The following is a 24,593-nucleotide window of genomic DNA, read 5'->3' on the forward strand; positions in this document are numbered from 1 at the left end:
CATGCACACAAGTGCAAGCTGGGGTAAGAGCAAAGGGAGAGGGAGAATCTCAAGAGGCAGGGCTAGATCTCATGACCCTGAGATCACGATCTGAGCCAAAATCACCTTGGCTGCTTAACCAACTGAGCCATGAAGGTGCCCCCGTGTAATGATTTATCACTGGGCTACTAAAGTTTATACTATGTAACCGTTTAGTTAATACTTTGGACATAGTGTTCACATGTATGTTTCCATTTTGCTTTGTTTCAAGGAAAACTGTAAGATCATTTCAAATTACCCTTTTTGTACTTTTTCTCTTCTCCTTTGCTACAAGTAATTATGAGCCTCTGTAAACTCATTTCCATAGATTCTCAAGCCCATGAATCATAAAGAACAGGTGTTCTTACATTACCGAGTAATAACCCACTGATCCTTGAGGCTATTTATCCTACTTACCCCACTTCATCCCCAACAAAAGGGAAGATAATAGGGATACTATATGTACTTTCTGCTTTGCAGGACTAAAGTAGTATCCCCGACTTTGCACTGGCAGAAATCAAAGCAACTTTTCCAAAGTTAAAAAATAAGAAAAACAACTATTAATTTCAAATTTAACTAACCTATTTTTGGGGGAGGGGGAGTGTTACTTCCATTTAATTGCCCATAGACATAGCAGAGTTATTTTACTCAAACCTAAACAGTCCTTCAAAAACCACATTTCTGAAGTACATGCAAGTTGTCACACGACTGAGCAGTGATTTCTAGCAGCACTGCTGCACTTAACATTTGCCCTTTGGGTTAATTTGCTGCCCGCCCCTACCAGCCCCGACCTGGAGTTGAGGAGAACCAAACACATTTTGGCAATATTCTAGTGAGCAGGCAAGTTTATTTGGAAAAAGTGCTTATTTATTTCCATACTAGTACACATTGAGATGTTACAATTATACTGAGTTATTTAAGACTTACTCTATCCAGAGGTCAATCCAAGACCAAAAGTTAGATTTATGTATTTTTAGTTTAACCTAAGAAAATGTTGGGAATACAGTCATTCAGCATTAGATCCAGGCACTCTTACATACCAGAGTTAACAGTTCTGAAGGGACTTGCTCAACATAGCTTTTAAAACTTACACGCTAGGACTGGAAGCTGAACTTTTATCTTTCTGCTCTGAAAAAAGGTGTGTATATTATAGAGTAGCAAGGGTATATCGGAAACGGAAAAAAAAAAAAACTGGTAGGAAGCAGACTTCTTTAGAAATGAACTGTCAAATTTTAAGTCATTATCACAAAAGCAGGAAATTTCATCACAGAAACATTTCCAGTGGTTGTGGACAAAGAAGCAAATGTTTTTGTGAATTTTTCTCAAATATCTCAGTACTTGTCTTTTATTATATGCTGATTTTTGTTTCGTAAAGATAATTCTTGCCTCTTTGGAGTCATCCTCATTCTGAAAAGACTAGAATGAGAACTGAACAAGTCCTAGATGCACCACTAACTTGCTGAATAAACCTGAGCAAAATCACTAGGACTGCTTTTTAAGTTTCACTTGCCACCTTGAAAAAGAGTAGCTTTGAAACTCTTCAAGTGGTAACACCTTGGAAATTATAAGCAGTACACAGATATAAAGTTTTATGTGTATACTTCTGCACATTACATGATGCCAATTCAGTGTTAATAGGTGTTGACCCCATTATAGGAGAAGTAAAAAGTACTATTTAAAATAATAGTTTAGGGAACCCTGGGTGGCTCAGCTGTTTGGCGCCTGCCTTTGGCCCAGGGCGCGATCCTGGAGACCCCGGATCGAATCCCACATCGGGCTCCCGGTGCATGGAGCCTGCTTCTCCCTCTGCCTGTGTCTCTGCCTCTCTCTCTCTCTCTGTGTGTGACTATCATAAATAAATAAATAAATTTTTTAAAAAAAGTAAAATAATAGTTTAGTTCATTTTCCAATTTGGCTTATTATTTCCTTTTTTTTTTTTAATTATTATTTTTAAAAGTTTTATTAGACTTTCCTTCCCCAGGTAAGACACAGAACTGTTCTCTTCTCTTAGGGATTTATTGGTCTCCGTGGAATCTGAGAAGGCAACGACACTCATGACCAAAGAATAACGGCCCACATTTCAGTCTTGTAGTATCCTCAGGACTGAAGTCTCTCAACGTCCATTTGTCTGTCCAGAACATCCATAAGTCCCATGCTTGTTCTGCTGTCCTGGGGACATGGATAGATGACAAATTCACAGGCAGTACTTTCAATCCACACGGAAGGCCTTCCCCTTGGGGTCTGTTAGGATGATTACACCCCAACAAGCAATGCCTAGGGAAAGAAAACAACAGTGCCTTACATGGATGTTACAGCCCAGTGTACTAAGCGCTTCCATATATGCCATCATTTGTAATCCTCACAACTCTCCTACAAGATACATCACCATTACATTTTTCTAATAAAAGAGTGAAACTCAGAAAAGGAAAAGAAAGTTTGGAGGGGAAAAATCGGTTACTTCCCCATTGGTTACAGATAAGGACTGTGGGCCACTTTACCCATGGCACACCTAGAATGTGGGCTTACAATCGGTGTCTAGGAGGTAACTTCAGAGCCCCAGCTGTTAAAGCAAAGTTATGCACCCTCACTCCGACCTCCTCCACGATCTGGTGTCAGCAGTGTCACAGCTTGATGGATCTGACCCTGAACAGTGTCACATCCTGATGCTCTGACCTTGAACAGTGTCACATCCTGATGCTCTGACCTTGAACAGTGTCACATCCTGATGCTCTGACCTTGAACAGTGTCACATTCTGATGCTCTGACCTTGAACAGTGTGTCCCATCCCGATGATCTGACCTCGGACACAGTACTTCTTAGTCTCTGTGCCTTAGTTTTGTTGGGCGGTAAAAAGGGATTGCTATAATCATACCTATTGCTGGATTAAAGGTTGAAGCTAATAAAAGTTCTCAAGAAATTCTGCGATTTTTTTTTTTTTTTAACGAGGAAAGCTTCCCATCAGCCCCTTCTCCCGGCCTCGCTTCCGGTTTGGAGCCCCCGCCCCCCGCCCCCCGCCCCGTGCCCTGCCCGCGGCCCGCTCCCCCGCCCCCCCGCCCACAGGCCCTGCGGGGCCCCGACTCTCACTGATGCCGATGACCATCTGCGTAATCGTGCCCGGACCCGGGGCGTATCCCAGCTTCATGGGCTTCCGCGCCACCCAGTACACGTACCCGCCCGCCCCTACCAGCCCCGACCCGGACAGCACGCGACAGCTCCAGCAGTCATTAAACAGACGGGCTTCCGCTGGAGAGGTCGGCGCTCCAGGTGCGGCGAGGGGCAGGGGCTCGGCGGCGTGGGTGGCCTCCGGAAGCGCAGCGACCTGGATCGGCTCCTGAGACCGCGAAACGAAAGACCCCATGCTCCAGAGCTCGGCTTCAGCTCCAGGAGTCTTCCAGCCGAACTGACGTAAAAAAAAAAAAAATACGGCCGGAAAGCAGAGCGCCGGCGCACTGCACCGGAAGCAGCCCGAGGGTCGCTGGGAAATGTAGTTCTGGCCTTTCTCGAACGAAAAAGATGGGGCGGACCTGCTTGGTGGATTTCTGTAGCTACAACTTTGGTCTTGCCAGAGGCCACCCACACTTAACACCTGGCCCCAATCATTTTAAGAATTATGACTTAGTCAACTCCCTAAATGTCTTGGTTTTTACTTTCCTTAGAGGAGGAGTCTGGGTTTCTAAGTGGTTTCCCTAGTATACAAAGTGAGACCTTGACCATGTCACTGCACCTGTCTGGAGGTGTGTAACTCAGGAGTTAAGTTGTACATGTGCTTAACTATATGCTAGACACTTGCTAAGCGATTATTTGCATCAAGCCATTTAGTCTTCTCAACCCAATAAGGTGTCAGTTTCTCAAAAATTGACAAAACTGATTGACATAGCCGTGGTTGAAACCAATGCCAGTGTCAATACAGTCAAATTTCTTACGAGCGACCTGTACATATTGTGGGTGCAAAACGAACAAACCTTTTTTTTTTTTTTTTTTTTTTTTTTTTTAAGAGAAAGGAAAAAGAGTTTTATTCCAGCCCAAGTTAAGACAGCTGCCTTGGGTATACACAGTATTCACAAAAAAGAAAGTGTTCTGGGGGGGAAAAATTTTTTGGTGCAAGGTTATATATGTCTTCACGTAAAAAATTACAAATCACCATGATTAAGAACATTCTAGAAAGTCATAGAATTTATCTTAGTTTTTATAGTACATTGGAAGACTGTATGGCTTTAATCTTACACGAACCAGGGAAGTTTCTTTTTTCTTGTGTTCAATATACTCATTTTTGGTTATTTTCTGTTTTATTTATTATTTATTTTTAAGTGAAGAAGATGAATGTTTGCTGGGGATATAAATAGAACTCATGCTTTGAGGTTTTCCATGTCATTTTGACCTTGTTAAAGTATAGCTTCTCTGGGAGCTCAAGAGCAGGAAACATACAAAGTTGAACATTTCCTTTATCAATATTGTGAGGGGACTACATAAACATAATCAAGGTATTAAAAATGAGTTTGAATTACCTGGATAAGTACTTTTCATTTCTCTTCTTCTTTTTTTTTTTTTTCATAGCATCATGTCTCAATTTTGTCATACTCATGTTATTTCTACTTTGAGAGCCCTGGAGATAATTCAACTCAGAATCAGGCTAATGGACTTGAAAAGTTAATATAGAATCTATTTTTGCAGGTTTAAATTCTTATCATCCCTTAAGAATGGACTTTTTAAAAAAATATTTATTTGTGAGAAATACAGAGAGAGAGGCAGAGACAGAGGCAGAGGGAGAAGTAAGTTTCTCACAGGAAGACGGATGCAGGACTTGATCCTGGAACTCAGGAACTGAAGGCAGACACTCAACCACTGAACCCCCCCTAGGCATCCCAAAGGTATGGATACATAGGAGAAAAGAAAGTAATAGGAGAAAATACAATCATGAGAACACAGGTTGGCCTGCTGCTTAATTTCAATGACTATCTTCATTTCCTTATCTTCCTGTCTCTCTGTCTCTGTCTCTGTCTCTCTCCCCATGTCTTGTGCAGGAGAAATACAAAGTGTTGAGAAATTTGGGTTCTATAGCAGGCTCTGTTACCAGGAGTCAGCCTTATGACATAGAGAACATTTTTAATTTTCGTAGGACTGTGGTTACCTCATGTTTGTAATAAGGAGATTCGGAATAGGTGATAATACTTTTTCCTAACTTGAAAGTTCTATAATTTACTATTATTTTCAGATAGCATTATGCTAAGTTCCATACTAAATGAGTTTAATAGCATTTAACTTAGAAATTCACAATTTATAGCCGCTTCTTTTCACTATGCCTGATTCAACACTCTGTAATGCACATGATTCCTCCTTATGTGAAAAAAAAAATCTTTTGGCAGCAGTTACCAAACATTTTGATTGTGCACTTCTGTGGATAAAAAAGGTTGAGCACATGCAAAAAGAAAAAGTTGAGCACAGAACATTTATGCATACCTATTATTTATAAATTATATATTACTTTGTACATTATGAGGATGATAAAATAATAGAAATATAAATTTTAATATTTTCTCATATCTTGATATATAGGTTTGTGCATCTCCATGGACACCATGATTATCTGACATGTGACTTTATTAATTTATCTAAAAGCTCCTTTAATGTGCACATTACAATTAAAGATGCCAGGAGAGGATATTCTCTAAACAAATATTATTAAAATGACCCATGACACATGTTTTCAAACAACAGGCAATATTTTAACTATTGCTTTTTAAAAGTACCTTCCAAAAGCTGTGATTCTTTTCTTATGATTGCCTCAAATAAATTATTCCAGCTCTTTTATTATTGAACATAGCCCATATTGAAATTGAGATGTTGAAATGAGACTGATTGGAAAATTATTAGAAATGTTAAAACACTTCTTGAGAGAGGACAAGGATAGAGATCAGACAAAACTAAAATTGGAGGAGGATGTGTGCATTTGGAGGGAAAGAAATAGAAGGAGAAGGTTGAAATAGAACTTTACTTCATTCTATTATATTTATTTATTTTTTTATTAGTTATTATCTCTAGAGTTCATTTTGGCACTTATGACTCACAAAGCCTTATGACCTCTCTTATTTATTTATGAATTTTAAAAATGCAAAAGGCATAAAAAGTGTCCTTCACACTCCTGTCTCCCAGCCACCCAGTTCCCCTTCTCTAATACAGCCAGTTTCATCAGCTTCTTGTGTGTCTTTTCAGAGATGTCTGTGTGTATGTGTATATTCTTTTCTCCAGTGACTTTGGAGGCCATTCCATATCAGCCAATATGTAAGTAGCTTCTTTAGGTCTTTGTATGGCTCTGTAGTAGTCCATGTATGGTTGTACTATACTGTATTTAACTGATCTCATATTAAGGGACATTAATAGAAATTTAGATTGCTCCCACTCTTTTGGTATTACAAATAGCGCCACAGTATATAACCTTGTACATACATCATATCACAAACATATATCTTAGAATATATTTCTGAAAGGCTATATAGTATTCATAAACTTGATGGACATTGCCAAATTGCCCTTCACAGAAGATGTACCAATTTACACTCTCACCAACAAGTGTGAGATCAGTTTCTCTATCCTGGTCCTTCAAACAGTGAATTATATGAATTTGATTTCTGCCAATGTGATAGGTTTCATTTTCTTTTTCTTATTATTAGTGAGCTTCTTCATATGTTTAAGGGCAATTCATACTTCTTTTTCTGTCAACTGTCCATATTTTTTGCCCATTTTTCCCCCATTGGATTGTGTTTTTCTCTTTGAATTCTGAGAATTCTTTATACATTAGAGAGATTAACTTTTTGTCTGTGATGTAAGTTCATGGTTTTTCACCCAACATGATAGTTGCCTTTTGACTTTGCTTGTACTTTTTACCATGAACGTTTTAAAAATATTTAATTGAATTTAACAACCTTTCTTTCTATAGCTTTGAGTTTCATGTAATCAGAAAGGCCTTCTACTTCTTATGGTTTCCCTTGGTATTTTGATCTTTTCTTTAAACACTTAAAATTTTAAATGTTTCTTTAAACATTTTGGTCTTTTCTTTAAAATTTTAAGTGTTTAAAGAAAATAGGAATTCCTCCTATTATTAGGTGTTAGGAATGGAATTGGATTTTTCCTTTTTTTCCCCAATCCATTTTTCTCAACTCTATTTATTAAATAATCCATCTTTTCCCACCTATTAGAAATAACCCCTTTTCTAAAATGCCATACATAGATATATGTCCTTTCCTAGACTTCATGTTCTGCTTCATGATTTGTCTATTTATTTATGTGCCAGTGTTACAGTATTTTAATTACTGCAGCTTTGTAATGTGTTAAGACTTGGAGAAAGGTTCCCTCCCATTCCAGACTTTTCTTGGCTATTTTTACATGTTTATTTTTCCACATGAACTTTTGACTTAGCTTGATTATTCTGACAAAATGATGCTGACATTTTTATTAGACTTCTGTGAAAATTGTGGGTTAATTTAGAGAGAATTGACATCTTTATGATGTTGAGTCATCCTATACAAGGACAGGGAAGGCTTTTTCTTTTGTTCATATCTTATTTTGTGTTCCTCTGTAACATTTTAAAGTCTTTTTTATAATGATCTCACACATTTCCTCTCAGAAACTTTATCTTTTGTGCTGTTATTGAAATTAAGGCATTTTTTCCTCATGTTCTGGCTTCTAACCAGTTGTTGCTTGAATACAAGAAGATTATTGATTTCCATATATCCTAACATTGAATTAAATTGGTGCCTTCTGGTGAACTTTTGAAATGTGATTGATTGTTTTCTTTTTATGCAATTCTAGTTGACTTTGAGGAATACTTTATACCCACTTCAAAAACAAAATTTGGGAGCATTCTTTTTCTATACATTACAACAGTTAAAATACCACTGGAATTATGTTTTTTTTAAAGGCTTTCTTAGAATTTCCTTATGATATTGCCTACTTCAGGCACTTTATTATTTTGGTGGGGGAAGGAAGGAATGTGGAAGAAGGTTCTTTGACACATTTCTTTATATTTTAGAAATATGTTTAAATTTTATACTGCAAAGAGTTTTGGCAAATTATACGTTTATGGAACATTATCTACTTCATCCCAGTTTTCCAGTTTATTTGCACTAAATTGAGAAGAGTAGCCCCTTACAATTACCTTAATTTCTTTATAACCTATGTGGAATCTATAAATGCTAATCCTTGGGATCTTGAAATAGAGGGATTATTATGCTGGATTATCTGGGCAGACCCTAAATATAGTCACATATGTCATTATAAATACTGTGTAAAGGGTACACAGAGAACAGAAGGCACCATGACCTCCCTCACCTCCCCTCCCTTCCATTTCTCTGTAAAGTTGTTGAAATCCAATAACATTTTACCAGGATATATTGTTGTGCCCAAGATTGCAAATCCGAGAAACCACCAAGGAGCCAACACCTATGCAAACACACGAGGGTTTATTTACAAGCTGGAGCTTGGGTCCAAGTATACCCGACACAGTGGAGCAGGGACTTGGACCCCGAGGCTAAGAGGCCTAGCAGCTTTGTAGGGGCCAGCGGCCAATGGGATTATAACATACGCAGAAAGTTGCACAGTCATGTCGGTCCACAAGCAGGTGGCCAACTGAATTACAATTTACCCTATAGTGACCGTTTGAACTAGCCTATCACTCTGGTCAGAATTGGTGTGCAGGTTTGGTGGGCAAAAGGCGGGGTTTACATTCTAATGAAGCAGTTTCTGGTAAGGGTGTGCCCAGCAGCTTGACTAGGGTGGGGGAGCACCTTAAGCAATAAGCAGGTCATGTGGCGGGCATACAGGAGGTGGCGGGTGCAGCACAAAATGGAGTTAGTCCTGCTCTGCTTGTCCAGGGGTAGGGGATTTTTGTTAAATTTCCTGGGTCCCACATATGTTTGCTGACTATTCTAGTTCAGATTTCCAGGCATAAACAGTATCTATTATCGTATGTTATATATTTGTATTATTGTATATTATTATATATTATATAATTCCATATTTTAAAGACAAATATACATATATGTATATATACCTATATATATACACATTCTCTTATCTTTATTTCAAGAATGTTTATCTGAATTATATCTTTCAAGGCACAATTATTTTAATTTTTTATTTGTCACCAAATACAGCCACCCGTACATTATTGAAGATGGAAGGATAATTCATTTAATATTTTCAAAATAATACACCATAAAACGAACAAAAAGTTAAATTTAGCAAGGCATCCTGATTAATTATGTGAACTGGTAATTAGGAAAAAAGAAACACTAATCATTTGTTTCTTTCCTTATAAAATAGAAATTTAAAGAGTTCTGTTAATCATAGTGTAATCTTTGTGGTTAATGAATCTCAAAAGGTGGTACATATAGTTTTAACTAGAAAGATATGTAATTTATTTATTTATTTATTTTTTAAGATATGTAATTTAAATACCTCATATGAATGAATAAAATTTGCATAACTAAACGATTACAGAGAACCCTAGGCTTTCATTAAAAATTGTATGTTGAGTGATCCTTTATGACATTGTATATTAGTACACAAAATACATTTTTTACACTTATAACCCTAAGAAAAGAAAAATAATTGTTTCTTGGTAAAGATCTCCTAGTAATTATTTGGTTTAAAATAGGATAAACTGGGGGGAGGAGCAAGATGGCAGAAGAGTAGGGTCTCCAAATCACCTGTCTCCACCAAACTACCTAGAAAACCTTCAAATTATCCTGAAAATCTATGAATTCGGCCTGAGATTTAAAGAGAGACCAGCTGGAATGCAACAGTGAGAAGAGTTCGCGCTTCTATCAAGGTAGGAAGACGTGGAAAAAGAAATAAAGAAACAAAGGCCTCCAAGGGGGAGGCGCCCCGCGAGGAGCCGGGCTGAGGCCGGGGCGAGTGTCCCCAGGACAGGAGAGCCCCGTCCCGGAGAGCAGGAGCTGCACCGACCTTCCCGGGGGAAAGGGGCTCGCAGGGAGTTGGAGCAGGACCCAGGAGGGCGGGGATGCCCTCGGGCTCCCGGGGACAGTAACAGCAACTCCGTGCCCAGGAGAGTGCGCCGAGCTCCCTAAGGGCTGCAGCGCGCACGGCGGGACCCGGCGGGACCCGGAGCAGCTCGGGGCGCTCGGGCGGCGGCTCCGCGGAGGGGGCTGCGCGGCCCGGGAGCGCGAATCCAACAGCGCAGGCCCCGGAGCACAGGGCGCCGGGACACAGCCCAGGATCCCGCCTCCCCCGGGACAGGCAGAGGCCGGGAGGGCCCAGGACAGCAAGGACGCTCCTGCCCCAGCTGAGCAGATCAGCGGCCCCGCCCCGGAGCCTCCAGGCCCTGCAGACGGAGTTCCTGCCGGAGCTGAATCCAGGTTTCCAGAGCTGCCCCGCCACTGGGGCTGTTCCTCCTGCGGCCTCACGGGGTAAACAACCCCCACCGAGCCCTGCACCAGGCAGGGGCACAGCAGCTCCCCCAACTGCTAACACCTGAAAATCAGCACAGCAGGCCCCTCCCCCAGAACACCAGCTAGACTGACAAGTTCCAGGGGAAGTCAAGGGACTTAAAGTACACAGAATCAGAAGATACTCCCTTGTGGTTCTTTTTTTGTTGTTGTTTTGTTTTGGTTTTTTTTTTGTTTTTGTTTTTTTTTTGTTTTGTTTTGCTTTTTGATTTGTTTCCTTCCCCCACCCCCCCTTTTTTTCTCCTTTCTTTTTCTTTCTCTTTTTCTTCTTTTTTTTCTTTCGTTTTTTTTTCTCTTCCCTTTTTTTTCTCTTTCTCTTTTCTTTCCTTCTTTCTCTCCTCTCTTTTTCTCTTTTTCCCAGTACAACTTGCTTTTGGCCACTCTGCACTGAGCAAAATGACTAGAAGGAAAACCTCACCTCAAAAGAAAGAATCAGAAACAGTCCTCTCTCCCACAGAGTTACAAAATCTGGATTACAATTCAATGTCAGAAAGCCAATTCAGAAGCACTATTATACAGCTACTGGTGGCTCTAGAAAAAAGTATAAAGGACTCAAGAGACTTCATGACTGCAGAATTTAGAGCTAATCAGGCAGAAATTAAAAATCAATTGAATGAGATGCAATCCAAACTAGAAGTCCTAACGACGAGGGTTAACGAGGTGGAAGAACGAGTGAGTGACATAGAAGACAAGTTGATGGCAAAGAGGGAAACTGAGGAAAAAAGAGACAAACAATTAAAAGACCATGAAGATAGATTAAGGGAAATAAACGACAGCCTGAGGAAGAAAAACCTACGTTTAATTGGGGTTCCCGAGGGCGCCGAAAGGGACAGAGGGCCAGAATATGTATTTGAACAAATTCTAGCTGAAAACGTTCCTAATCTGGGAAGGGAAACAGGCATTCAGATCCAGGAAATAGAGAGATCCCCCCCTAAAATCAATAAAAACCGTTCAACACCTCGACATTTAATTGTGAAGCTTGCAAATTCCAAAGATAAGGAGAAGATCCTTAAAGCAGCAAGAGACAAGAAATCCCTGACTTTTATGGGGAGGAGTATTAGGGTAACAGCAGACCTCTCCACAGAGACCTGGCAGGCCAGAAAGGGCTGGCAGGATATATTCAGGGTCCTAAATGAGAAGAACATGCAACCAAGAATACTTTATCCAGCAAGGCTCTCATTCAAAATGGAAGGAGAGATAAAGAGCTTCCAAGACAGGCAGGAACTGAAAGAATATGTGACCTCCAAACCAGCTCTGCAAGAAATTTTAAGGGGGACTCTTAAAACTCCCCTTTAAGAAGAAGTTCAGTGGAACAATCCACAAAAACAAGGACTGAATAGATATCATGATGACACTAAACTCATATCTCTCAATAGTAACTCTGAATGTGAACGGGCTTAATGACCCCATCAAAAGGCGCAGGGTTTCAGACTGGATAAAAAAGCAGGACCCATCTATTTGCTGTCTACAAGAGACTCATTTTAGACAGAAGGACACCTACAGCCTGAAAATAAAAGGTTGGAGAACCATTTACCATTCGAATGGTCCTCAAAAGAAAGCAGGGGTAGCCATCCTTATATCAGATAAACTAAAATTTACCCCGAAGACTGTAGTGAGAGATGAAGAGGGACACTATATCATACTTAAAGGATCTATTCAACAAGAGGACTTAACAATCCTCAATATATATGCTCCGAATGTGGGAGCTGCCAAATATATAAATCAATTATTAACCAAAGTGAAGAAATACTTAGATAATAATACACTTATACTTGGTGACTTCAATCTAGCTCTTTCTATACTCGATAGGTCTTCTAAGCACAACATCTCCAAAGAAACGAGAGCTTTAAATGATACACTGGACCAGATGGATTTCACAGATATCTACAGAACTTTACATCCAAACTCAACTGAATACACATTCTTCTCAAGCGCACATGGAACTTTCTCCAGAATAGACCACATATTGGGACACAAATCGAGTCTGAACCGATACCAAAAGATTGGGATCGTCCCCTGCATATTCTCGGACCATAATGCCTTGAAATTAGAACTAAATCACAACAAGAAGTTTGGAAGGACCTCAAACACGTGGAGGTTAAGGACCATCCTGCTAAAAGATAAAAGGGTCAACCAGGAAATTAAGGAAGAATTAAAAAGATTCATGGAAACTAATGAGAATGAAGATACAACCGTTCAAAATCTTTGGGATGCAGCAAAAGCAGTCCTAAGGGGGAAATACATCGCAATACAAGCATCCATTCAAAAACTGGAAAGAACTCAAATACAAAAGCTAACCTTACACATAAAGGAGCTAGAGAAAAAACAGCAAATAGATCCTACACCCAAGAGAAGAAGGGAGTTAATAAAGATTCGAGCAGAACTCAACGAAATCGAGACCAGAAGAACTGTGGAACAGATCAACAGAACCAGGAGTTGGTTCTTTGAAAGAATTAATAAGATAGATAAACCATTAGCCAGCCTTATTAAAAAGAAGAGAGAGAAGACTCAAATTAATAAAATCATGAATGAGAAAGGAGAGATCACTACCAACACCAAGGAAATACAAACGATTTTAAAAACATATTATGAACAGCTATACGCCAATAAATTAGGCAATCTGGAAGAAATGGACGCATTCCTGGAAAGCCACAAACTACCAAAACTGGAACAGGAAGAAATAGAAAACCTGAACAGGCCAATAACCAGGGAGGAAATTGAAGCAGTCATCAAAAACGTCCCAAGACACAAAAGTCCAGGGCCAGATGGCTTCCCAGGGGAATTCTATCAAACGTTTAAAGAAGAAATCATACCTATTCTCCTAAAGCTGTTTGGAAAGATAGAAAGAGATGGAGTACTTCCAAATTCGTTCTATGAAGCCAGCATCACCTTAATTCCAAAGCCAGACAAAGACCCCACCAAAAAGGAGAATTACAGACCAATATCCCTGATGAACATGGATGCAAAAATTCTCAACAAGATACTGGCCAATAGGATCCAACAGTATATTAAGAAAATTATTCACCATGACCAAGTAGGATTTATCCCTGGGACACAAGGCTGGTTCAACACCCGTAAAACAATCAATGTGATTCATCATATCAGCAAGAGAAAAACCAAGAACCATATGATCCTCTCATTGGATGCAGAGAAAGCATTTGACAAAATACAGCATCCATTCCTGATCAAAACTCTTCAGAGTGTAGGGATAGAGGGAACATTCCTCGACACCTTAAAAGCCATCTATGAAAAGCCCACAGCAAATATCATTCTCAATGGGGAAGCACTAGGAGCCTTTCCCCTAAGATCAGGAACAAGACAGGGATGTCCACTCTCACCACTGCTGTTCAACATAGTACTGGAAGTCCTAGCCTCAGCAATCAGACAACAAAAAGACATTAAAGGCATTCAAATTGGCAAAGAAGAAGTCAAACTCTCCCTCTTCGCCGATGACATGATACTCTACATAGAAAACCCAAAAGTCTCCACCCCAAGATTGCTAGAACTCATACAGCAATTCGGTAGCGTGGCAGGATACAAAATCAATGCCCAGAAGTCAGTGGCATTTCTATACACTAACAATGAGACTGAAGAAAGAGAAATTAAGGAGTCAATCCCATTTACAATTGCACCCAAAAGCATAAGATACCTAGGAATAAACCTAACCAAAGAGGTAAAGGATCTATACCCTCAAAACTATAGAACACTTCTGAAAGAAATTGAGGAAGACACAAAGAGATGGAAAAATATTCCATGCTCATGGATTGGCAGAATTAATATTGTGAAAATGTCAATGTTACCCAGGGCAATATACACGTTTAATGCAATCCCTATCAAAATACCATGGACTTTCTTCAGAGAGTTAGAACAAATTATTTTAAGATTTGTGTGGAATCAGAAAAGACCCCGAATAGCCAGGGGAATTTTAAAAAAGAAAACCATATCTGGGGGCATCACAATGCCAGATTTCAGGTTGTACTACAAAGCTGTGGTCAACAAGACAGTGTGGTACTGGCACAAAAACAGACACATAGATCAGTGGAACAGAATAGAGAATCCAGAAGTGGACCCTGAACTTTATGGGCAACTAATATTCGATAAAGGAGGAAAGACTATCCATTGGAAGAAAGACAGTCTCTTCAATAAATGGTGCTGGGAAAATTGGACATCCACATGCAGAAGAATGAAACTAGACCACTCTCTTGCACCATACACAAAGATAAACTCAAAATGGATGAAAGATCTAAATGTGAGACAAGATTCCATCAAAATCCTAGAGAAGAACACAGGCAACACCCTTTTTGAACTCGGCCATAGTAACTTCTTGCAAGATACAACCACGAAGGCAAAAGAAACAAAAGCAAAAATGAACTATTGGGACTTCATCAAGATAAGAAGCTTTTGCACAGCAAAGGATACAGTCAACAAAACTCAAAGACAACCTACAGAATGGGAGAAGATATTTGCAAATGACATATCAGATAAAGGGCTAGTTTCCAAGATCTATAAAGAACTTATTAAACTCAACACCAAAGAAACAAACAATCCAATCATGAAATGGGCAAAAGACATGAACAGAAATCTCACAGAGGAAGACATAGACATGGCCAACATGCATATGAGAAAATGCTCTGCATCACTTGCCATCAGGGAAATACAAATCAAAACCACAATGAGATACCACCTCACACCAGTGAGAATGGAGAAAATTAACAAGGCAGGAAACCACAAATGTTGGAGAGGATGCGGAGAAAAGGGAACCCTCTTACACTGTTGGTGGGAATGTGAACTGGTGCAGCCACTCTGGAAAACTGTGTGGAGGTTCCTCAAACAGTTAAAAATATACCTGCCCTACGACCCAGCAATTGCACTGTTGGGGATTTACCCCAAAGATACAAATGCAATGAAACGCCGGGACACCTGCACCCCGATGTTTATAGCAGCAATGGCCACGATAGCCAAACTGTGGAAGGAGCCTCGGTGTCCAACGAAAGATGAATGGATAAAGAAGATGTGGGTTATGTATACAATGGAATATTACTCAGCTATTAGAAATGACAAATACCCACCATTTGCTTCAACGTGGATGGAACTGGAGGGTATTATGCTGAGTGAAGTAAGTCAGTCGGAGAAGGACAAACATTATATGTTCTCATTCATTTGGGGAATATAAATAATAGTGAAAGGGAATATAAGGGAAGGGGGAAGAAATGTGTGGGAAATATCAGAAAGGGAGACAGAACGTAAAGACTGCTAACTCTGGGAAACGAACTAGGGGTGGTAGAAGGGGAGGAGGGCGGGGGGTGGGAGTGAATGGGTGACGGGCACTGGGGGTTATTCTGTAAGTTAGTAAATTGAACACCAATAAAAAATAAATTAAAAAAAATAAATAAAATAGGATAAACTGAACCTCTAAGATTTTAGTATTTACCAAAATTAGATATACCAAGTATTTCACAGTGATTTTTTTCTAAGTCAGGAATCTACATTTTCTTCTGAAATACTGACATGTCAGGGGAGTATCCTGGCATGGTAGTAGTTTTCTGTATGTTGTTGTTGTGTATGAACTACATTATTTCACCTCCTTTCCTCCTCTCATGTGCTCGTTTATTTTACTTGAATATAGGCCCTTTCAGAATGTTCACAAGAAGATATTTCTCTAAGGAAGTTTTAGAGATGAAAAACTAAAGACTGGGTATCAGCATGTCCTTGGATGTCCCTATATTTGCTTCAGACTTCTGCTAGACTGATGATGTGTTTTTACATGTGATTACAAGCTTCATATTTTCTTCCTAGAAAATCAGCATCTACAGTTCCTTTTTTATTGGGCCTTTTTGAGGACTGACCTTTTTTCATTTTTAGCCGCAAGGAATGCCGCCTGCCTCTTTAGGTATGCAATTTTAGTTATCTGCTCAGTTATAAGTATTTGATCATCTTTTAGAGCTTTGTTTCTAATATTTGGCTAAGTTGGCTTATTATATTACCACATCTAAAAAATAGGTTTGCATAACCACCATCCCCCCTAACTTCTGGAGGTATGTCTTTGTGGTGAGCCTCAATTACCAGAAAAAAAAAAAAAAAAAAGGACGTGGGCTTTTAAATTCCACAACAGAGGGTTGGAGATGCCTGAAGATGAGGAGCAACATCCTTGTCCATATTCTGTTGGGCTTTCATACTTCCACATGCTTCTCTCTTTTCCCCCTCTCCAGAATGAGCAGTAGCTGCTTCATGCAACAGTCCATTTGCAAATAAAATGAGAAATGGGCCAGTTCAGACCATGTCAGCTCATGGATTCAGAAAGCTACATGTTTGCCTTTTTGTGACAAGAAATAGACACCACATATTTTCCTGCAGCTAGCAGTGTTTTCTACTTTGTTGATGTCATTACTTCCATAGACCTTGGGAAGGGCAGTGGCCAGAGAGTCATGGACTGCAACATCAGCATGTGAAGAATGACAAGGCGGTGTGACATGCTGCATGCAACCCCTCACCTGTGCCCTGGAAGTTTAGTGTGGGCTCAGCAGAGTAATCATCACAGTATTTCTTCCTCCTATACTATTGTCAATATGGATCTGCTCTTTAATATTTGTTTTTTTTCTTTGTTCTTCAAGGATTCCAATTATATACTTTATTATATCTTCTTTAATTTTCTTAAATTTTTTTTCATTTGTTTTCTTATTTATTTTTGCTTTGCTCCCTGATGTGTTTATAGCAATGTCTGTTCTCTCTCAGATTCCTCTATTTTTTTTCCTTATAATCCTTTGATACTTTTGTTTACTTCTCCTACTGTTTCACTTGAATTCTGACAACTCATATTTTATCTTTTCCTGCTGTCTAGTTATCTTGTCTGTAAGTTCTTTTATTTGTGTTTTGAGCTTGCTTCAGAGAATTGGCTGGTTTTTAAATTTTTAAAATTCATGGAGAAATGTTTGGTCATTATTTTTGTATGCTCCATGACAATATGTTTCTGAGTGTTATTATGAATTTACCATTTATTTTTCTTGCTTCTTCTATTCTTTTCCTTTTGTTCCTTAGTGTATCTTTGAACATCCTGTTTTGACTCCCCTGTTTATGAAGCATCTTTGAAAAGGTGGATTTTCCCATCTCTATTAGGAGTAGGTACATCAGGACAGAGCCAGAACTGTACTGCAGGCCAGTTGGGATTATCTTCTTGGCTCAAGGAGTCTTACGTGAATTTATGTCCCCCTTTTTTCTTCCCAGTGAATGGAACAAGCAACTTTGGGGGGTTTCCTTTTTTAATCCAGAGTTTTTTTTCTTCTACACTGCCACAGAGACAGTGTGCATTCTGCATACATGGCTTCTTGGTGGGTTTCTTTATTTCACTTTACCTTCATTATTTCATGGAGTGAAACTTGGTCCAAAGAATGTAGGGACTTAAATTCTGCATCTCAAGGTGTGCTCTTCACCTTCAAGAATTGTACCTTGCTGACTCATTCTTTTTTTTTTTTTTTTAAATTTTTATTTATGATAGTCACACAGAGAGAGATCGAGAGGCAGAGACATAGGCAGAGGGAGAAGCAGGCTCCATGCACCGGGAGCCTGACGTGGGATTCAATCCCGGGTCTCCAGGATCGCGCCCTGGGCCAAAGGCAGGCACTAAACCGCTGCGCCACCCGGGGATCCCATGCTGACTCATTCTTATATGAGCTGCAATGCCCCTGCTCTGGTCTTCCTTGTAATATAATCTTGCATTACCACCACTGACATAGTGATTGCACATATACATATTGCATTGAAGCCTTATCAGCCCTGGTCCCTGGTCATTATAATGAGCAGAATATTCCTCTTGATTTCTTTCAATAATTTGGATAAAAGAAAAATAAACTTTTGTTGTTTGAAGTCCCTGAGATATGAGGGATGTATGTTGTTGTTTGTTTACTGTAGCATAACCTAGCCTATTTTGACTGATACAGTTTGTTTACAACTGAGGTGCTACCCTCAAGGACATTTGGAAATATAAGGAGGCACTTCTCGTTGTCACAATGATAGTGTCCAAGGGCCAAGGATACTAATAATCTCTGGGAATGCTTGGAACAGACCTATGCAATAGAGTTTGCTGTGCTGAAATGTCAATAGCTTCCTCATTGAATAACTCAGTAAATGACTTGACAAGTACAGCCAAACTGCCTTCCAGAAATGAGTGCCCATTATTAAAATCTTGCCCAAATTGGATTTTTGGGGGCTTTTTATAATCTTCTATTTTTAAGTAGTTCAGATGATTTAAAATTGTTATATATGTACTTATTATCTCCTAAATATAATATCCTTGAGTGGACTATTATATCTTATTAATTTTTATATGATTTTCATGAAGTTGTTGGTACTCAGTAAATATCTGTGGATTTAATTTGGCTGAAATATTTTTTTGGGCCCAGGTTTGATAAAGTGAATTCCATATTGTGGGTGCAGATTAGTAAAATGTGGGTTCCCCTTTTGTTTTCTGTAGTTTGAACTGAGAAGAGGCTTGGAAAATAAACAATTGAAAAAGACATTCCCTAAAGGTAGCCATCAAGTGTAATAAGACTCAAGTCAAATGGCCCAGCTGTCACAGTAAAATACAGCCTATTGACTTCCTTCTCACTAGGGAAAAGAACTGCTTGCCACTTACCACAGACAGCATGGAGAGAAAGTATCACCCTAGAACTGCGGGAGAGAATTTTCTGTGTAGCCGAGAGAAAGGCAGAAAATACATCTGGCTGCAGTGTCCCCCTAGTAGATAACCATATGTTTTTATAAGAGGTGAGGGTGGGTTACATAATTATCTTATTTTAAGGATCAGAAAATAAGTAGCACCATAGTTAAAATATAACTGACATAACAAGCAACATTTTTTATCACTAAAAAAAATAAAATAAAATAAAATACCAGCTAGGTGCAAACCCCTAGTAGAGAGAAATAGACGGGTAGCTTACACAAAGATGAGCAGGATAGGAACTGCCTTCTAGGTTCCAAGAATCTTTTCTGGAAACTGAACATATACATAGATAAATACTTGTAGACTGTGGCAACTGTTATAACAGAGGCAGTTATGAATTTAGTGGGAATGCAGGGGGGAGAAAAGATTGTTTCTGAGTGGAGGCAAATTAGATAAATTTAGAAGGAAAAGTACTTTTAAGTTGAGCCTTAAAAGCAGCCTAATGTGTGGACCATGGAGTGATATGTAAATATCACTGATTCTGTTGTCTTAGGGGTTAAGAGGTATAATAGCTAACATTGGTAAAAATGTTTTACAGTTAAAGAATACTGTTACACACGTTATTCATATGGCCATATTAATGTTATCAGATGGTTTATGTAATTAAAACCTGAAATGTAATGTTAAAGGAATTAAAAATTGGGGTATACTAAAAATTATGATAATTTCCCACTGATTTCTCTTTAATTTATCATTGCTTGTATACCTATATCCTAGGATGCTCATGTCGTGCAAAATGGCAGCTAGTACATCCTCTACATTGCTTCACTCTACTAACATTGATTCCTTGCTCCACCAGAATCCAAACTTAAACATGTTATTCAAAATGATGTTTAATTCTCGTCTTAGAAGATGAACCACTCTTACATCCTAGTACTAATGTTTGTTTGTCAAATTCAAGGAGTTGTATATGGGCTACTAAGCAGTATATTTCCTTTGGTCTGGATACTGGTATTGATTAGATGAAGAATAAATAGTTTGACTTTTCTTCAAGAAATGGCACTTTGTAGTGTCTTGAATATTTTTTAACTTAGGAATGTCTAATGTATATACACAGCTGAGGAGGAAAAGTTGTTCAAATACATGTCAGTGAGCTCAGACCTTTAGAACTGTGAACAAAAAATGATTTAATTATTTCAGTTCTTCCCATAACACTTATTCAGTTCAACAGGATGCCTCTATAACTCCCTTGCTCCTTATTAGCATCATGAGGAAGGAACTTCTATTGATCGTTTTTGGGATCTTTTTCAGTCCTGGTAGGTATTGTGTGGGTGGATATCTGGGAATGCTGTTCTTTGCTGTCCAGTGAATCATCAGAAAAGGAGATTGGCCCCAGGTGTCCTCCTGCAGCCCAGGAGGATTAATATCCTAAGGATTGCTGACACTAATCCACATGGCATCCTACCATCAAGTTAGATGGTTTTGGGGCTGCTGCTGACATAACCCAAAGGAGATAACTTCTCTTGGTGATAAAATGCACAGTTTTCTTGGAATTTTAATTTATTCCAAAATTTCCTCCCTGAGAACATATCCTGGTAGTTTACTGTGTTTAGTATGAAGAATAAAACAACAGAAGAGAAAGAAGATGAGGTGATAATATGAATTAAAATAGCTGTGTATTTTCCAGATTATACATTATCAAATTTAATACAATAGAACAGTAACAGAAGTATTATTATTATCCCCATTTTGCAGATAAGGAAAGTAGTTTGTGTAAAGTAATTTGCCAGTAGGTGGAAGAGATGAAAAAAATACTGCCTAATATTGAGCAAGACATTCTGCATTTTGAATTCAGTTCGGTTAAAAATAAAACTAATTCAGTTCAATTCAATTCCCTCAGTTAAATTCAATTGTCACAATACCTTTATGTGCAGAGATTAACAGTACCTTTTTTTTTTTTTTTTTTTTTTTTTTGATGGGTGAGAAACCAGGTATTAGAAGTCACTTAGTTAAGTGATAAAGACTAGACTTGAATCTAGGTCTACAGATGCAGAATGCATTCCAAATCATGTGGCATCTTTTAACTGCAATTTGAGGTGTTTACCCATATACTGTGTTAAAATAATGTCTATAAAGTGCTTTACATGCTGCTTTGCACATGAAAAACATTTTGTGAGTAAAAGCTATCATTAATACGTGAGTAACAAGGGTGTATTTGCCTATTACCTTTATTATAAATATTTTTGAAGATTTTGCAACTATTGTTAGGATCATGGAATGCTGGATTTCATTAAGCCTTTACCTTTATAAAGTATCTTCTCAAGTTGTGTACAGAAAAGCTGAAATTCAGGTGTGCCTTGATGGCTCAGTTGGTTGAGCATCTAATTCTTGGTTTCAGCTCAGGTCTTGATGTTGGGATGGTGAGATGGAGCCCCAGATCAGGTTCCCCATTCAGCATGGAGTCTGCTGAAGATTCTCTTCCTCTGCCTTTCAACCACTTGCACATTCTCTCTCTAAAATAAATAAACAAATTTTTTAAAAAAGAAAACAAAAGCTCAAATTGAAGACAACCTTTCTAAGTTGATAAGATGTCAATGTCAAGTCAGGTTGGCAAGGTGTAGCAACAAGGCAATTTCTTATTGTGCTTGACTGCCATTCTATCCTTCACTCACCTTACTCAGCCAGTGAACTAACAATATCATTTTTAAAATGCTTTGCATTTTTCTAAGTGCCTTCAAATGCATTCTTTCATTTGTATCTCACAACATTGTGAGATATTAAATATCCCTGCTGTACAAATAGGGAAATTGAGACCCAGAGTCATTTTCCTAACAAAACTAGGTAATAGAGGAACCAAAACCCAGCACAGATTCCCTGAATTAAAACTTGATGCTTTTCTCTCTCCACATTATTCTGTCATATTTTTATTAAGATTTCTATCTCCATATATTAGTTATGAACCCCTAGAATCTGAAAATGCAAATGTAATAAAGTATCACAGTGGGTAGCTTTATGAAATGCATGAGCAAAGAGGGAAATTTGATGGGCTTAATATTGAAATCTTAAAAATTTCTTTTAACAAATGTTTATTTAACATATATTTATTTAGTTCCTACTTTGTCCATGACATCATATTAAATTTTGTGAGGCATATAAAGCAGTAGGGGTCAAGGATGCTGGGAAAAATCTTCACCTCTACTTAATACATTTTTAAATCTTAAAAAAATTATAGGACCCATGTCATGGTAATTACTTACATGTCTTATTTCTATGATCAAACTAAAATCAAATTGATGATGGTAAGTATGTCTTATTTATATTTACATTTCACATAAAGTCTAGCTCAGTAGCTTTCTTGTTGAATGAATGAATGAATATATGGTAGATGGATGAATGAATGAATTAATAAATAAATAGGAATACACAGTCAGGATCCTTGCTCTCCAGGAGCTTATGTTACTGAATTGAAAGATATGAAACTAAAATAAATAAAATGCAAGAATCATACATGACCAAATGATATAGAGAAGAGGCATAATTTCCAGTTGAAATGATTAGGGAAAGATTTCATGTAACACACACTATTGAATGAAAGGTAAGTAATAAAGATTTATCCTTTTTTTAGAGCAATGTGAATAAACTAGTCTAGTGAAAATAAGAAGTAGGAGATTTAAATCTCCTCACTGTAGGTAGACACAGTGGGCATTCAAAACACTTAGATTGAATGAATAGATGAATCTTCCCAACAAAAATTTTAATGTATTAGCTTTTAAAAATACACTACTGTTGAGATATTTTGGTGTGACTTGAAATCAGTGAGATAAAAAATGTCAAAACACTCTGTGATCAAGGATCTTGGGATACTCAGTTTGGCCCTTCTAGAATTCACAGTAGATCTTGAGAATGCTTTACTCTCTTGTGGAGATTTACTAAGTCTTTTTAGTTCAGAGAAGCATTTTGGATGTATAATCAAACACAGAACCGAAGAATTTTGAGAGGTTGCATCATTTCCTGGAGAGAGAGAACACCAAGCCAAAAGTCTTCAGTTACATCCTCACTCCTCACTCCATTTAATTTTAACATCTTTCTGCAGGCTGGCCGTAAAAACTAGGATATGAGAATTCCTGCTAGATTCTGGGCCTGGATTATGCTCTAGTCTCCACATTGATCATTTTGTTTTATTTCTTTTTATAGAAAACCACTCGCAATACCTCCTTGGTCTCTAGAGCTGAGTTTTTATACCAACGATAAAAGGAAGCATTATTTACCATAAGGATTTTTTTCCATTTGATTGCAGCGATTTACAATGCTTTCCTTTTCTCAAGAGAAAATAATAATGCTTCTACCAGAAATTTGAGTTTTTAAAAATGTTTTCTAAATTTTACCTCGTTTGTAATCATCAAAAGTATAAATAAGAGCTTAAAGCATTAATTATAGAGGTGAGACTTCAGCTTGTTTTTATTACAATAATAAACAGTAAACACATTAAATGGATTTTCCAAAAATTTTACTTTTATATGATTTCCTGTAGAAACATTTTGAAGAATAGTATAAAGAAAAATATCAACAATTTTAATATTATTAACATAAATTATTTAATGGTTTTGGTGGTCACATTTGATGCTCTCTCTGTATTCCCATTTGAACCGGGTGACTGTATATGTTCAGTAAAATCTAAATAGTTTAAAATTTGACTTATAGAACCATGATGGACACTTTTCCAAAAAATAATTTTAAATTAATTATCTAGCACCGTGAGGTGAATCCTGTCTATTGAAAATGCATATAGCACATTTCTGGAAATTTTGTACATAGGAATTATTGAAATTTTCTGTATGATAAAATGTGAGCCTTTTAGAAAACTTCTCAGAACTTTGTAAAGTTTGGAAATTTGTATTATCCCTCATATTTTCTTAGAACTATGTAACGATTATGATTAAATGGCTACCTTGACTTGGAATTCCAAAAAATAAGAGACGTATGGGAATAGTTGGACATATACATATAGGAGAGATTTTTTCCAAAAAAAATGAGAGAGAGAGAGAGAGAGAGAGAGAAAGAAAGAGAGAGAGAGATTGAGAGAGATGTGCTTTCATAGAAAAAGGCCCAAAAGTGAGAATGTTTTCAAGGAGATGTAAAGTTCTTTCCTCAAGGCAGTGATTTTCAAACCTTGGTATGTAGGGGATCACTGGGGAGACAGTTAAACACTAGCTTTCTGAGCCCCATTCCCAAAGGATGTTCATATCCAGTAAATATCTGCAACAGGTAAAGGGTGCATGAAAAAGGGGCAAGAAGGGGTGATTAAAAGGACTGGAAAAAACTTTAGAGAAAGATATGATCTTTATCTTAATTGTGGTGATGGCTCCTTAGGTGTGTATATAGTTTAAAATATCAAATTGTACATTTTAATTACTACTTTTTAGCAATGTTAGTTATATGTCAAAAAGGTTTCAAAA

The 24,593-nt window shown here is 38.0% G+C and overlaps 1 protein-coding gene across 1 annotated transcript; it reads right to left on the bottom strand.

Moving 5' to 3' along the window:
* Positions 1–863: 863 nt before the first annotated feature.
* On the bottom strand, positions 864–3,446 carry DMAC1 (distal membrane arm assembly complex 1). The gene is made up of 2 exons (XM_038552340.1): positions 3,103–3,446; positions 864–2,292 (listed from the first exon to the last, which is right to left on the bottom strand). The coding sequence occupies exons 1-2, from the start codon at positions 3,374–3,376 to the stop codon at positions 2,228–2,230; spliced, it is 339 nt and encodes a 112-aa protein (XP_038408268.1). The 5' UTR covers positions 3,377–3,446; the 3' UTR covers positions 864–2,227.
* Between the last annotated feature and the right edge of the window lie 21,147 nt (positions 3,447–24,593).

This window comes from Canis lupus, chromosome 11 (assembly GCF_011100685.1).
Source record: "Canis lupus familiaris isolate Mischka breed German Shepherd chromosome 11, alternate assembly UU_Cfam_GSD_1.0, whole genome shotgun sequence".
In the NCBI taxonomy this organism is placed as follows: domain Eukaryota; kingdom Metazoa; phylum Chordata; class Mammalia; order Carnivora; family Canidae; genus Canis; species Canis lupus.